We start from the raw sequence: 16,631 nt of genomic DNA on the forward strand, positions 1-16,631 counted from the left end.
TTATGATGAATATGTTGTTGTTGTTGTCTGCGGTGCTTTATCTTTAAATAAACACCACATAAAAGGAGCCTGGTCTGAAATTTTGACCCTCCATGAATACATGTTGTGATTTTCCTCGTGTTACAGATATCTCTAAGAATGGTCATCTGACACAATTTGATTTGTGGAGAATGGAGGATATATATTCTTTTTTTCCCTCTTTCTCCAAGACAGCTGCACAAAGTGGACTATTAACAGTCCATCATAGAGGGGCTGGTAATGTTATCCAATCAAGCAGCAGTATTTTCAGACCTTCAAATGCATCCAGTTTTAACTAATTCAGCTCAACTTTTAGACTCATTCTGGACCATTTAAGAGGATTCGAGGATACAATAAGGAAAGAAGTATTATTTAATCGTCTCTGGAGTCGTCTGTGTTATTTGCTGTAGCGTTTTAAGAGAGCTAAACGATGACATTTGAGCTAAATCCTATGTCTTCCTATTTTCCCCGATTGACACCCATGTGTGGCCCCGAGAGCAAACCTGGGTTTGTAGGACCCAGCAGACCTCCCAGCCCCCGGCTTCACCTGTTCGCATGCACATTTCTTCCCCTTTTTTTCACTTGGGATTGCCTTCCATCGCCCCATGATAATGACCAAAAACCTCATGCCTATAACAATGCTTTCGTACGCGGGTTGCAGCTTGCTGATCCTCTCCGCGTCTCTCGCCGGTGCCTCCCTGGCCGAGATGGTGTTCCGCTGCCCGGGCTGCACCGCGGAGCGCCAGGCGCTGTGCCCAAAGCTCACCGAGACTTGCGCGGAGATAGTGCGCGAACCGGGCTGCGGGTGCTGCCCCGTGTGCGCCCGGCAAGAGGGCGAGGCGTGCGGCGTGTACACCCCGAGGTGCGCCACCGGTCTGCGTTGCTACCCGACGCCCGACTCGGAGCTTCCCCTGGAGCAACTGGTGCAGGGCCAGGGGCAATGCCGGCGCAAAGTGGACACCGAGACGACCACTTACAGCCAGGAGCACCGGGAGCAAACCAGCGGTCAGTCAGTTTACTGGAAACCTGGTTTTCTTCTATCAATTTTTAATGACACTGTCTAGACTGCAGCCAGAAGACTAGTGTAGAAATAGTGCATTGTCATGAAGGCTGAGCCCAAATCTTTGTAATATAGGGAATATTTCTCAACAGTGAAGTTCTAGTGACCTTATTGCACTTTACTGCATGATATTTCTAAGATATTTTAATAGAATCACATGTCGTTTTGCTTTGATGTGTTCACTGCATCCTTTTAACATTTATAGGATTATTATAAACCCTTTTTGGAGCCTTTGCCATCAGCTTTTACTTTCAGACTTGACATAATTTAGAAGATTGTACTGACAACACTTTCTTAGCTTTATAATTGGTGTGTTGCTCATGCCCTTTCTTATGCATTTGAGGTGTGCATTTTTTTTAAAACCATTATTTGCAGTAATTACCATTGTCATGCCTGTTGCATGAGGTATGTGGAGGTATTATTGCGCTCATGTGTAAGTCTGTGTTGCATAGACCTGTTTTAAAGTGTTGTGAATCATCCTGGTGTGCATGGGGAGAAACAAAAGGAACAGTCACTCTTCCCAAGTTAACCTCAGCTATGCTCCAAACAGCTGGTCTTCCAGTCTTTCCCCCCCTAAAATCTGCCTTTAAAACACTGAAACAGAGAACGAGGTGGTGGCTTGCAAAATTCCCAGAAATTGTACTTAGTGGGATGGACACAGAAAACATCATAGTATTGATGTTGACATTTCCACAGGGGAGTGGAGAGAAAGAAACAGAGAGAGACAGCAGGAGGAATGCTGCATTGATTGGAAAAGTGGACTTTAGGCTTTGACCAGGAGTAACTGTAAACTGGTGTTGACAGTGACTACATTAACTGGGAAAATGAGCTGGATGTATGTGCAAGAGGATCACAATGAGTCTGAAGCTTGGTGTGGAGCGGAGCCAGCTTGGCTCATGTGGTTTGTGTTTAAAGAAGGACAGGTCACAGCGAAGAAGAAAAGTAAACAGCCTCATTAATTGGCTGATTTTAAGACTGCAAACACACAGTCAATGAGTGTCCAGTGGAGCCAGCCGGGGTGTGATTTCTACTCATTTCCAAATCCTTGCTTTGTCAGAGTTTACCTCCAGACTGACACGTGTTTATTTTGGCACTGAACTCCTGGAACGTAGAGAAACTACCGGAGACGGCATCAGAGTAACCCTGTTCTCTGTAAGGACCCTCTAGCACCCTGACAAAAGGTTTTGACCTTTTGTCAGGGTGCTTCATGACACATTTGCGATTTGGTAAAGAGCCACCATCATGACTTAATTCCACCTTTATGTAACCCCTTACACAGCATTTATTTATGGAGGCCTCTCCTAAACAATAACAGACAAGTCATAAAACGACCAGAAATAACTTGCAGGGTTACGTAAGAGGGAAACAAAAAGGGAACAAAATACATGGACACATCATGTAAAGGCTTGTAAGAAGGCAATTTTCTCAGCTTGGGGTTGGGCTGTGCTTGAGCTTGCAGGTTAAAAAGTCTTGAGATGTAGCAAGATGTGTAAAGAAAAAAGCAGTAAAAGCTTATAAATTGGCTCTAAAGGCTGAATGCAGTGTTGTTTTGGATAAAAGCCTTGCCACAGATGGAAGAGTGATTTCTTGACAAAGACAGAGGCAGAGATTGTTACAGTGGTCTAAGTGAGGTGCACAGCTTCCTCAAGGTCAACATATAAAAAAAGAGAAACATATTTCATTAAGACAAAGTGAACAGGCCTCTGAAAGTTGCTTCTTCTTGGGGTCAAAAGTGAAATCCAATTCAAAACCACTTCTCCAGATATATAACAGCCAAACCACCGTATCAGCTTCAAAATGAGCTGATAGGGCGCCCATCCGCCTCTGCCCTCTATTTATGCCATTCACTTCATGTAAAAAGACATTATAAAGCTGCCATTGGTGTTACAGATGGTTACTGTCAGTCTCCTGCTTTCATTTGGCCCAGTTTAAGACTACACAGGCTTGATTTCCTGTAATAAATTCTTCTCAGATACACATAAAAAAGAGGAAGTAATGGAATCCCAGATAGAAATCAGCTCACAAGGGCTGCTGGAAGCTGTCTTTTTTTGGAATCTCCTCTTTCCCAGGAGTTAATCTGTAAATGAAAGAAAAAAAAAAATCTGATTATAATATGATAATAAAGTGGTTGTATTGAGTTGAGGAAAGGGGGGCTTCTTGTGACTCTTGAGCTGATTTGACACCTTTGGAAAAGAATCAAAGGGTGACATATTGCAGCTGCTTTATTTGGATGTTATAATAAACCTCAACATCCTGTTTTTATTCAAATTAAATGGCACAGACACAAATAACACAGCCTAAACCTTGTCGCATCAATTTATGAAACAACAGAACAAGAATTACTTCCTTGTCAATTTAACATGTAACCCTTAGAGGTTTTATCGCCCTTATTGTATTTGAAGAATTGATCTGGTGGCGTTATCCAGAGCGACTAACAATGACAACAACAGTATCCTTGTAACCTTCACAATCAGCACTACTGGCAACCAGCAGTAAGGAGGTCAAAGGTCAGAGCTAATATTCCTTTGACCCTCGGATGATCATGTAAGAGAGAGGAGCAGGGAAAAGAGATTAGAGCGAAAGAGAGGTGCATGAGAGAGGATCTATGTAAAAAAAAAAAGAATACTGCACTTGCTTTATTAAAATCAGGTCATTTCTGTCACTGTCATATAAAATACAACACCTAAAAAAGATAAATCAAAATCTGAGGGAAGTCTCATAAAAAAATATGGAGCAAAGAATAGTTTAGCTCTTTGTCTGTTTTCGATGAAACTCTAATTAGATGAAATGTACTGGTTTACTCTCTTCTCTGGTCTACACCACAGGCATTTTTCTTCACTGTTTTGAATTATTGAAGCACCTAATTACAGCATATTAGCAACGCGCTAATTAAGTAAAGTAAATGAGAGATATTGCCCACAAACCTGAGGAATGAACTCAACCTGAGTTCATGCGACGATTTACAAAATGAAGCAATGTCTTGTTTAGCTCGGCAGGTTGTTTCTTCCAGGCCCATGCTGAAAATTCACTTTGTGATGCTGTGAGAGCAGCTGTTAAAAGGGGATGTCTTGAATCAGCGCTGCAGACTCACATTCTGATTTGCTAAAAGTGCAAAGAAAGAACGTTTTATATTAGTTTTAGTGAATAAGATTCTTGCATTCCTCGTGTGTGTCTTCCTATTTAGTGCGTTGTTTAAAATATCTCTCCGAATGACGTGAATTTAAAGTCATGGCTTTGATTATGTGGGTTTAAACATGTACGTAATATGATGCACAGCTACAGAAGATGAAGATGTTACTGTGACAGTTTGAATTCAGCTAATAGCCTGTGATGTTCATGCGGTTCCCAGATGAGGCTAAAATGATGCATGTCTGAGTTGAAAACATGAGAGTATGAAATTGCACTCGGTTAAGTTGAATAAGACCAAAACAGAATCCTGTGTGCTCAGATTTCCCCCCCCACCCTCCCTACCCCATTGTACCTTTAGCGTTTCCCGATCTGTTTGTTTGTTTGTGCTGCATGAGTGATTGCCTGCATGTGTTTCGTTGTGAGAGAATATGTTTTCATACATATAACCTGAAGGCATCACATTTGCATTTGCAGTCAAGCCACTGAACTTGAAGCAAAACTTTGACTTAAGTCTGTGCCAGAAGTATCTCGAATAACGTGCGTATGTTAAGATAGATGACTATAGATAGCATTTAAGTCTTAAGTATTGTACCCTCAAGCGGTGTAAAAACATCAGACCATGTGAGGGACGACATCGTCGAGCCGTATTTGGTGTTTGTTTCAAAATCTCTCAGACATTTGCACATAAGTCCTTTTCTTTGTACGTGTATATATGTATATACAGGCGTTTATCTGCAAGTTTCCGTGAAATGTGGAATACAGGGCATCATGAGATGGATTCATTGGCACTTTGAGAACAGGAAGATTAATAAAATATCTTTTATCTGAGAGGGAATTTCTTTGTGATGTGCTGAAAACGGGAAGTTGCAATGAGATTCTTTATCTTAGAATTGTTCGCTAATAAACATTTCAGCCCCTCAAGCAATCAACAAGTTGGTTAGGTATAACCCCAAGAGCTGATTAAAAGATTTTTTTTATGATAAAAGTATGTTTTTATTACAATTGCATCATTTTACAAATAACAATTATATTTCATATTCCATTAATTTTGAGCTGAAATATCTCCCTAAAACTAACACCCACAAGTTTCCCACTACCCTCTCTGTTTATGCACACTATCACTTGATATTCTGTTCCCACAGAAACCTGGATCCAAATAAAGGTTCCCTTAATCAGATTGGATGGGCGGTTGGTTGTTTTGACTGGGTTCATACCATATATGACCTCAACGGAGAACAAGTTGATTAACAAAGCTCGAACAGACCCCGGTTGCTTGCTTAAATGTCACATGAACGCCATTGTAATTGGATACTGTTAACTGGATATTAATCTACAAAGCAACCGTTTGCTTTGGTGTTGATTTTGCCCAGACTTACATAGAACTTTCTTAACTTTGCAGTCAGGGCTTCAGTCTGAATTTGGCAGCTTTGAGCGTAGAAACTTGGGTGCAAACCATGAGAAGTCTTCTGTATCAATACTGTTGTAAAGTTCGTTATGGAGAGGAAAAATGAGGTGGAAAGAATAGGGGAACAAAACCTCCTGTGCCATCTGAAATAACATTGTTAGCTAACAAGGGGCATTCCTGTGTACCTGCGGGGGCAACCAGACGGAGCCCGCAGGACTGAAATAGCTCTGAGATAATCCCCCCCCACCCCAGGCTTCTCCAAAAACAGGGGTATTTGTGCCATCTCCCCCCCAGGCATCAACTTCATGTGTACCCGTGCCAAGAATCTCCTCGTGCTTGTATTGAGAACCAGAATAACTTCCCACCCTCCTTTTTGGTCAAGGGTGATTTAAGACAATACAAACACTGTCTGATATGCTACTGACACTGGAGGGGAAGGGGGCGTAGGCGCAGGTGTTGCAGGGGAGAGGGTCCCTCCATCCCTCCATCCTATAAATTTCCACTTGAATTTGTTAGTTAGTGGGCTGCAGTAACTTGCAGAGTGATATCAGTGGCTGGATGCGTTATTGGATATCATTTGGCATCTCCAAAAGTGCATGTTTGCAGACTAATTAATTCATTTTCCCCTTGTCTTCCCCCTCTTGATCTAACAACGCTGATGAGAGAGATGTGGGTGGAGGCAAAACAGTTCCCCTTGCAATATAATACCTCGTCCACATTTTCCATTTTCCATTTTACTCTGATGTACGTGACATTACAGAAGCTTGAGATTCTCTCTCTGCCATTTGACTTTAATAAAAGTCCAATATTGACCAGTTTCTTCCTCTGCTGATGTGGTTGAGATTCCTCCCGAACAAACAACAGCAACAAAACACTTCATGAAACTCAAGAACAAAAAAAATCAACACTTTATTTAATAGTTTTTGTAAATGAATCCTCTTAAAGCTGCTAATTACAAAAAGAGTTTAACCACAGTTTCATTTTCTTGCGGATTAATAGAGCAAAAAATGCACACATCTAGCTTTAAATAATAAGCTTTAACTGGGTTAATGACTGGCTATTAACACATTTACAAGTTAACATAAATGTTTGCAGCACACATCGATGAATGTGCAGCATCTACAGCATGCAAACTTTTCTAATATGCATAATTTCCGACCCTATTAGGCTGTCAGAGCAGTTGTGCAAGTGAGTGTTCTTCATTAGCTGCTCACATTATAAATGTGAATATTTGACAGTAGGACAGACTTTCTTTGTTACTGTGTTAATGTGTTAAAAAGGACAACAATAAAACCCAAATTTATGATGAACAACTTCTTATTCAGTGGTTTTAAAGTCTGCTGTGGAATTATACTTTTTATTCTAGAGGAACTGAAAGTTGAATACTGTTGGTTAAGCTGTAATGCAAATCCCTTCCTTCCCAGTACCTTTTGGTTTCTTGAGGGGGGGGGGAAGTAGTGGAAAATGTTCATTGCTGATCTAATGCACAGGTTGTTTTGTTGTCGTCAGGTAAATATCACATAAAATCAGTTTGAACTTTCCTGGTCTAACTTTAGCGGAAGGATAAAATAGGATTAGAGATACAGTATCATGCTTTGTTTCTTAACTCCTAAAAAAAGGCGACATTTTGGATGTACAGGGTTTTCACCCAGAGACCGACATGTCACTGCTATAATAAAACATTGGTCAATAACTCAAGAGGCTTGCTCACATCCATCATATATCCCCCAGAGGTTATGAATGATTGCCAGCTGTAGCTGCATGTGATGCCCGACAAGTTCACTGTGTTCCAGCTTGCCTCAGTTCATGTCCTAGTTTAGGTCCCGCACAATCGCAGCAGAGTTCAGCCAGCGGTGTCGGTAGTGAGCGAGATGCCTGGCCTTGGATGCCGCGGTGCGTACATACGTGCCAGAACCTGTCCAAACCTTGCTTTTAGATGACTGTTGTGGGCCAGAAAGCCTGAAAGGTAAACACATCTGCACTCTGCTGAGTTTGTGTTTCTAGGAAAACAGTCCCACTTGACGTTGTAATGGATGATGGACTGCAGTTACTCTGATTCAGGACCTTTCATCAACTTCCGAAGTGGCACATGACTTATTTCGCACCTCAGAGCTGCGTTAAGAGCCATAATGAGAGAAGATGTACCTTTGGATAATTCATTTTGTGGGAATATTCCTTGTTTATCCAGAGTCAGACTACAACTAATGTCTTTGTATACAGTTTGAAGGTTTCTTGAGTGGTGATCTGTACCTCAAATTGGCACATGAACTGTAAAACTTCTTTCTACAAAGATAGACATACACACTTTAATGTATATGTTCATAAAACAACATAAATCTGTCAAGTTTCTGATGTACTTCTTGTTTAAATGCACAGTATATTTGGTAAAAGGTTGCTTCAACTGTAACATAAGGCTTACCATACTGTATATTCATCATTTACGGTTGAAACACACAAACCACAAGTCAGCCACTGACTTCATTTGAATTTTAAACACGCTGTTTTGTGCAGCAATGCATAAAAAAACTTTTTTACTGACTTCCGTGATGGCAACACAAGTAGCCAATCATAGCATAACGTGTAACAAAATAGGGTGTAATTTTTAAAATCCAAATGAAAGTCAGCGCTACACTGAAACTGCAAATGTTGCATTTCATGGTGATACTTGAAGTTCTGGAAGTAGATTTCTTAAATTTGGAGAGAAGCTGCTTCTTAATCTCATTGGCTACATTCACATTACACGCTGAAGTGGCCCAAATCCAATTTTTTGCCTCCAAGTGAATCAGATCAGATTTTTTCACATAAGTGTGAACAAACCAAATCTGATTTTTTCATATCAGATCCGGGCCACTTGCATATATGGTGCTAGATCTGATTCATATCTGATCTCTTGCTATGTGACGACTGTCAGAACAGTCAGATTGGAATTTATGTGTTTTTTTTTAAACGTCTCACTTCTCTGTGCATATTGTCTCCCGTCATCATTCAGTGTCGGCACCTCACAGCCTGTAAACATAAAGGAGAGCAACAACAGCGACGGGGGTCAATGGAGGGATGAGGAAATTTCAACATTTATGGAAAAACTTCTATACAAGCCAAACCGGAAGGAACTTATCGTAGCCGAACGCTAGCACAGCCTTGTCATCCATGTTTATGATTCGACTGCTGCACAAATTGCTTTATTGTTGTAATTCTTGTACGCATGCGGCTCACATTTCAGTTAAATCTGCGCATGTGTGGCAATTTAGGACCTCAACGGCGCTCACACTGGAACCGCACACACGTCACTAAAAAACATGAATGTGAACCATCAACAAAATAACATCAAATCTGACTAAAAAATCTGATTTAATCATTAAGGCCTGTAATGTGAGTGCAGCCATTGACATCCGCTAACTTTGATAAGCCAAGCTGAGACAACCAGTCAACTTCCCTTCATAACTGCAGTAACATAAGACACCCGTGAGTTTATCCGAAAATAACACAAGGGACTATTTGTATCTACGGAAATGTGATGGAGCGAGAATGTTGGTGTGCTGGGATCTCTCCCTTTTCCAACCTTTCCATTCTACTCGTGATCCAGCCAAGTCTGACATTTGCTCAGTTGACCAGAATCTTGACAATCAGACATGACACTTCTGACCTACGTGCCATCTGGGAATTCGACATGGATCAGATATAGAAAGGAAGCCTCTCGGGCCATTGTCTGAGGATTAATTCAAGCAGTAGACTGGACAGTAGGCCTGCTGCTCTGTTGATACTGCTGATCCCCAGCCCACCGCTGTGGAACGGCTTGTACTGCAGAGGCCTAGTGTCCCTCTAAAAGTGGGGTCCTGACCCTCTGTGTTTGTGTGTGTGTGTGCATGTACATTCGAGAGGGAGATTGTTGCTTTCGCTCCTTAAATTGTGTGCTCATGTGTGCGTCCCAGACTGTGTGTTTGCGCGAACATCTCAGGTTTCCTCAGAAGAGAGGGAGTGATGGCTTTGCACTTGGATACTGTGGGGATTATGTAAGGCAGCAAAACAAAAGGCACCCCAGCCGCCAGTATTCCTGAGTGTGTTGTGTGTTTATCCGCGCACACACACACACACACATGTGAGCACACACCTGATTTCAGTTGACTTTTGCCCTTTTTTTTACGAAGAAACTCGGTCTTCAAAGTAAAGCCAGAGAGAGCGCGGTGGAGCGTCATAGGGGAAACTGAAGTCCAACAACACCAGTTCTATCTGATGGCAAAAGGCGCCAGCACCTTGTTTTTGCTTCGTTTGGAATTTCCTTTCTCCCGTTCTCTCTTAGGCCTTTTGTAATCATATTCTACAACCGGATGTCAAATTTACCTCTTGCAGAGCGCAGAGAATGCTTCTCCAGTCCACCACCACCACCAGTAACTGCACGTTACAGCTTGGCCCTTGCATAACTGTGAACTATCCTCTTACTGGCCAGCTATTTGACCTTCCCCACTGTCTGTGCTTATTTCCCTTCTTTCCTGCATAGGTAAAATACACCCTCATAATGAAAAAGTCACTGAAAAGAAACTTTTGTCTTCTTCTGGTGCTCTCAGACAGAGCAAGAGGAAAGGGGATATCAATGTATATTCACTATTTGACACATTGTTTTTACAAACCGAACTGAGCTGAGCTGTGATCAAGTTGCTTCTCTGACGTATTTGCATCATGTAAAAATTTTTTTCGCCTAAAATCAGCTGGTTTGGAATGACACTCTTCTTCCACTCCCTCCCTGTCAACCCTCAACCCCAAAGTATGCTCTGTTGTCAGAAACAACATGTTGGGTTGGACCTGATGGCCTCTCACATTGTTTGCTCCATCTGTTTGAAGAGAGGGTTTTTTTTTTTTTTTTTTAGGTTGATGTTTAACAAGACTCGAAGGAGAGAGGAGAGACGGTCAAAGTCAATGAAAACCGCCTGGAGGAATCAGTGGATGGCCACAGGGACTCGGCTATTTGACATGGTTTCAGTGCAGAAACAGAAGAGCTGGAGGGAGTTTTCTTCTTGAGTAAATTTGATTCCCCGTTGTTAAAATGTGATTCCCATAGATTTAAATTCACAGAACAGCTAGATTTGAGTGATGAACTAGCTTGCTTTTTTGGATCCTACCGACTGGGGTACCCGCAGACCCCATTGGTATACTTTCTGTCATATCTCACAGGTGCTTTATTCTATCATCCCAATTTTTTACAACTTTGTCAATCAGTTTCTTCCCAATGACTTCATATCATTGTTTTGGGGGTCGGGGTACTCTGTCAATCATTTTGACGGCTCTGTGGAAAGATTGTACTTGGGATAAATATGCAAATGAACTGTAACTTTCCTAAAATAGTAATAATGTTTTTTCCTTTCAGTTGACATATAAGTTAACAAATAAGTTAACATTTTGCTATGATGGTTGTTTCTTACAGTAGTTTATTCTTGGGGTCCTCAGGGACCCCAGTCGGTATGGTCCTTGTATGTTAAATATGTTGGTAAGATGAGGGTTAAAGACTTGTTGTTGTATCATTTGGTTCTGACCAACCGTAGGGAATGTGAGAGGCTTAATTGTAATCTATGGAGGGGTTTTTTAACTGTGAAATTGTGGAACTTTTTTGGCCACTTTACTTCTGTATTTAACATCCTTTTAATGAGTTTATAGCTAGCTAGTGAGTGCCATTTAGTTTGAGACCACAGACCCCCAAATTTGGGTCATTTTCCCCCACACTTCACAGTTCACACTCTTCATTTCAGATCAAAAAAACTCATTTTCAGCTGTGACTATAATGCACCAGATGATCAGAGGTGATAGTTTGAGTCCACTTAGATCCATTATTAGATATATTAACACACAGATGATACTTCCAAGTAGAAGAAAAATGGAAAACTTTGAATGTCCGATGATATCAATGTTGTGCCCATTTATCACCGCTCCTAACATCTGCTCATGAAATTGAATCACATTAGCAGGGAAAAAAAGCAACCATGGAAATCTGACTGTGACTAAAGTTCAGCAGTGGCCAACTTTTCCCAGCCCGCAAGCTTGTTAACGGAGCTGCATGTGGTTGCTTCGCTCTATGAGAAAGGAAAGGATTCTAGTGAGTCATTGATTGTGCCGAGGCATTTCAGAGCATTTTAACAGTGGTTTGGACACTTATAGCTATTTATTTCCCTCCCCCAACATTATCTTTAGTGAAAATGTCAGTTGTGACAACGTGGAAAAATGTCACAAACACAAGAAATGTACAAAAAATGTGAGCAAAATCTAAATCAAATAAACAACAGGGGGTGGAAATTAGCGATGTCAGCAAAGCACTGATGTGTCAGATATGTGCTGTGGAGGCCTTGAACTGTGCCAAAATGAAAAGAAAGAGAAGCCAGCTGAGGAAAGAGTTGAGCTCCTGGGCCAGCTTTTATGTCCTGGAGGGCCCAGGTGAGCCAAATCAGCTGATGACCCTTCCCAAGTCGGCTATTTTGACGTCAGAACATTGTGCAAATTCAGAAAACTATTAATTTCCCACTAGTTCATACCGTCTCATGTCCATCTCTCCTACCTCCCAAGGCCTCTTTTCTCCAGGAAAAAATAAATGAGTGAATAAATAAAATTGAAAAAATGTCATTTAAAAATCATGCAATACTTTAGGTAAAGCTAAAACCTTTCACTAAAGACAGGAAGTTTATGTTGTCAGACCCAGCTGAGCACACCCCCTTGCTAAAAGACAATGTACAGCCATCAAATATTCGTGACATGGACCATAAGCATTATCAGAAGGGTCATCTGCTTGTTAAAGTATGAAACATCTCGCATTTCTCTCCACTCCATCAAAAAGGAGCAGAAGTTCTCAGTTTATGAAACTGACTGCAGGGTCAGCGTCACCTCCGCAGCTGCTGGAAGTCCATTCGTCCATTTCCAAAGAAACATTTTTAGCAGACCAGGTCACTAACTTTGTCACTCTGAAAAATGATCGGTGCAACTCTGAGCTTATTTCACTCCACTTCCAGCCTCAAAAAAAAAAAAAAAAAGGCCCAATCTATTACCAAAATGACTGCAGGAGGGCAACAGAGCAGCTTAGTGCGTAGAGAGAAGTCAGAGGTTAAATGCTTTCAGCAGCCAATACTGCATGTCCATCAAAGTGTCCTTGAGCAAGACACTGAAGCTTTTTCCTGCTAGATTTATTGCCGTTGCTGTATTGCATTCTTGATTTTGAAATACAACAGAAATTTGGGATTTTGTTGTGAAACAAACCTGTTTTAAGAATACCGACTTCTCCCTTCTATTACATGAAACATTATCAGAACATGCTGTTAATAAAGAATCATAATCTGTGAAGTAATTTCATGGATTTGATGTCATCTCTTCAACCGCAGGTGAGGCTGTGGAGCTGCTGCCTGAGCAGGGTGTGAGTGACATCCCGGCCATCCGGAAGCCCAGTAAAGAGACCACCTGGCTGGGACCCAAAGAGAGCGCTGTGCGCCAGCACCGGCAGGAGATGAAGACTAAGATGAAGACCAACAAGGTGGAAGAGGTGAAACCCACACGGCCTAAACAGGTGAGGCTGAGGATCGCAACTGTTGTATATGTAACTCTGGGATTTGCACCTGGCACCTGTTTAAGCCTCAGAATAAAAAAAAGAGAAATCAAGAAAGAAGAATGTCTAATTATGTGTCAATTATGCCTCTTTTATGTGCCATAATCACAAATTTTCACACCAGCTGTTACATTTCTCTTCATGTGTGACACAGATGATGTTTTCTAATTAGCTTGATCAAGGAAAGACAATATATGGATACTGTATGTAGTACAAAATCACATCCTGTGGCACTGCAGCAACAACTCCAATGTTATTATTGTTAATTGTAAGGAATTTGTCAGTAGTTTTAGTAGAAAAATGTCAGTTAAGTGCGAGTAACCAAAGACTCTTTTATGCACCAATCCCACCTTTTCTGTTTCTGTTGATTATTTTACTCTGATTAGTTGTGATTCAGATAAACTAAACTTACTATAGATCTGTAAATCTGTTTACCTCACTGATTGAGATCAGTCTTCTGTGTGTCACATGTTGCTGGAAGTACACATCAAAGAGGAAACATCAGTGCAGGGGGTGCAGGGCTGAGTGGGCTTGTATTGTTGTTAGAAGTGGTTTAAAGCACAGAACAGACATAAGATATGAGCAGCAGTTTGGAATTAAGCACAAAGGCCTATAGATGACTGGTGATATTTTTAATCCATCCAAAAAAAAAAGTCAGTGATGCTCTGCATTACATGGCATAACGATGCCAGTCAGCAACCAGCAAATAACTGAAGATAAGAGAGTGTAAATAGCAGGTCCTCTGTAAACCTCCCTCAGTCCCGGTCAGTGTAGAGAATCAGCTGCTAAGACTGCAGAGGAAGGAAAAAAAGGAGCGCAGTGCCGCCTCCCTCTGGTTCAGCAGCTGTTCATGTTTGGATGATGCACTGAAAAGTGTTTTATTGCCATATTTGAGGATCATTCAAAGTACAGTTAATGCTTGAACCTATTGGTAAATAATAGTAGAGCTGCAACAATTAGTCAACTAATTGGTTATTTGCAAACGATTAAAGTAATTGCCAACTATTTTCATAATCGATTCATTGTTTTGAGTCATTTTTTTAAGAAAAAAAAGTCCAAATCCTCTGATTCCAGCCTCTCAAATGTGAATATTTTCAGTTTTTTTCATCCTATATGACAGAATATATATATATGACTGAATAACTTTGGGTTGTGGACAAAACAAGACATGTTTCCCAAATTTCTGACATTTTATGGACCAAGCAACTGAGCGATTAATCAAGAAAATGATCTACAGATTAATTGATAATGAAAATAATCATTCGTTGCAGTTATAAATAATAGTAGTGCACTTAAGGAATTATTTCAAAGGCTGAGAAGGAAATCTATTAATAACCAAATAACTGTTTCAAATGGATTACAGAACAAAGAAAAGGCTTTTTTTTCTATTTCCACTTCAATCAAAAGATATTTTCTGACTTTAAATACACCTGACCAGCTCTACATCCTGGAGCTTGGACTCACGGGTGAACTCCGGTCATTTCTAACCGGCATCGTGGTATTTTCCATCCGCCATTAAAATCATTTAAAGGTTATAGCTCTACCAGAAACTTTATAACTGTCTCAACAAGACTTTGGCTTCATTGAATTGTGAGGTAAACCTGAGGTCACTGGCAAGAGTTGTTATTCATTACTGGCAAGAAAACATGATTCATTTGCCCATTACAGAAAGCCCCTTAAATTTATTGTGAATGTGTGTGTGTGTGTATGTGTGTGGGGGTGTGTGTGTGTATGTGTGTGTATTTTATGTGAGATTTTATGTAGCGAGTCAAAAATGTGCTGATTGCCTTACAAACACATCTCGGGAATAGTTTTCTGGTTTGCGGATTCATTTCTGAGCATTTTTTAATCAAATTTTTCCAAAATATAAACAGAAAAGAGATGTAAAAGACCAGTTTTCTGATTTGTAATCAAACAAACAAAAAAACAAATGAAAAAAAACCTCTTATTTCTGTGCACAAAAGTTGGAATAAATAGAACAATTTGTGCAGAACATTTTTCGCCGCAGGCCGAGCACATTTTACCCGTCTGTCACAGAAACCTGGTGGCTCTAACACACCCAGCTGCCGCTTATACGGGCTGACTTGTGTTGTTTGTTTTAACTGTGTTCAAGACTCAGTGTCAGCAGGAGCTGGACCAGGTCCTAGAGCGGATATCCAAGATGCCCTTCAGAGATAACCGAGGTCCCCTGGAAGACCTGTACGCCCTGCACATCCCCAACTGTGACAAGAGGGGGCAGTATAACCTCAAACAGGTAACTCCTGGCATTTCCTACTACTCTATTGGGAAACAGAATAGTAGCCACATGATAATATGCTAATAAATAATAATAATATGATAAATGGCCTAAGAATTTAGAGGAGAAGGTGAGTAAATCATCACAATAATCAATGTAAACAGAAATATGTTATACTTTTAGAGTGACACCTTCGATTCATATGTTTTTCTCTCTTAACACACTATATGTTCATGTAGCTATGACTATATTTCCCTGATAATGTCAGAAAAATAATTAATATCTGTGAAAACCTCTGAAACATAGTTATTATATTTACATTTATTATAATATGATATTAAAAATACTGATTTGTGCACAAGCACTACATGCACATGCATGATTAGATGTCTCAAAACAACCTAAAGTTACACGGAAACGTGCAAAAATAATCTACAACAATAATTTTGCGTTTCAGTGCAAGATGTCTCTCCACGGTCAGAGGGGCGAGTGCTGGTGCGTCCACCCTCACACCGGCCGACCTATCCCATCAGCCCCCACTGTGAGGGGCGACCCTAACTGCAGCCAGTACCTCAGAGAGCTGGAGCTGGAGCTCCCCGACATGGCCCAGATATAGTGTGGCACAAAATAAAACAAAACAATAACAACAACAACAAAAAAAAAAAAAACTGTAAAGTACATGGGAACAAAGAACATCTGAGTAAGCTATATATTATCTTTCTGTGTGTATGTGTCTCTAGTTCACTTGATGACAGTGACATTTGAAATCTTAACCACCAAAATGGATTAAATGATAGAATCCAGCTTGCTGCGTAGGATGTAACTGCAGATTAATTTTTGGTAAAGATAAGACTCCTTTTCTCCTCATAGATATCCAGTAGACGAGTGTCAGTGACATTGCTATACTAATTGTGACAAATTTGCTCTGTAATCAGTGTTTTGTACTGTATGTGTTGAAAAAGCCTTCAACATATTTGGTGTTTTTAGGTGTGTTTTCATGTCCTAGCTTGCAGACTACTGTTGCGCCTCATGCTATACTGTAGGCTTTGAATACACATGGCTTTTAAAACACAGTATTAAAGATGAAATGTAGTACATGTTTGCATTAAATGTTCAACGCTAGGGAGGACATGATTTTAGACTGCCTAGTGATTAACGGGTAAAGCTATTAAAATGATAATAAATTCAGTTTGTGACTGTGTGTTTTGTT

General features: G+C 40.6%; 1 protein-coding gene across 1 annotated transcript; it reads left to right on the plus strand.

The window, feature by feature from the left end:
* Positions 1-292: 292 nt before the first annotated feature.
* On the plus strand, positions 293-16,609 carry igfbp2a (insulin-like growth factor binding protein 2a). The gene is made up of 4 exons (XM_042405339.1): positions 293-1,023; positions 12,965-13,146; positions 15,299-15,439; positions 15,879-16,609. Exons 1-4 carry the CDS (start codon positions 624-626, stop codon positions 16,035-16,037), a joined length of 882 nt encoding a protein of 293 aa, XP_042261273.1. The 5' UTR covers positions 293-623; the 3' UTR covers positions 16,038-16,609.
* The last annotated feature ends 22 nt before the right edge of the window (positions 16,610-16,631 follow it).

This window comes from Thunnus maccoyii, chromosome 24, assembly GCF_910596095.1.
Source record: "Thunnus maccoyii chromosome 24, fThuMac1.1, whole genome shotgun sequence".
In the NCBI taxonomy this organism is placed as follows: domain Eukaryota; kingdom Metazoa; phylum Chordata; class Actinopteri; order Scombriformes; family Scombridae; genus Thunnus; species Thunnus maccoyii.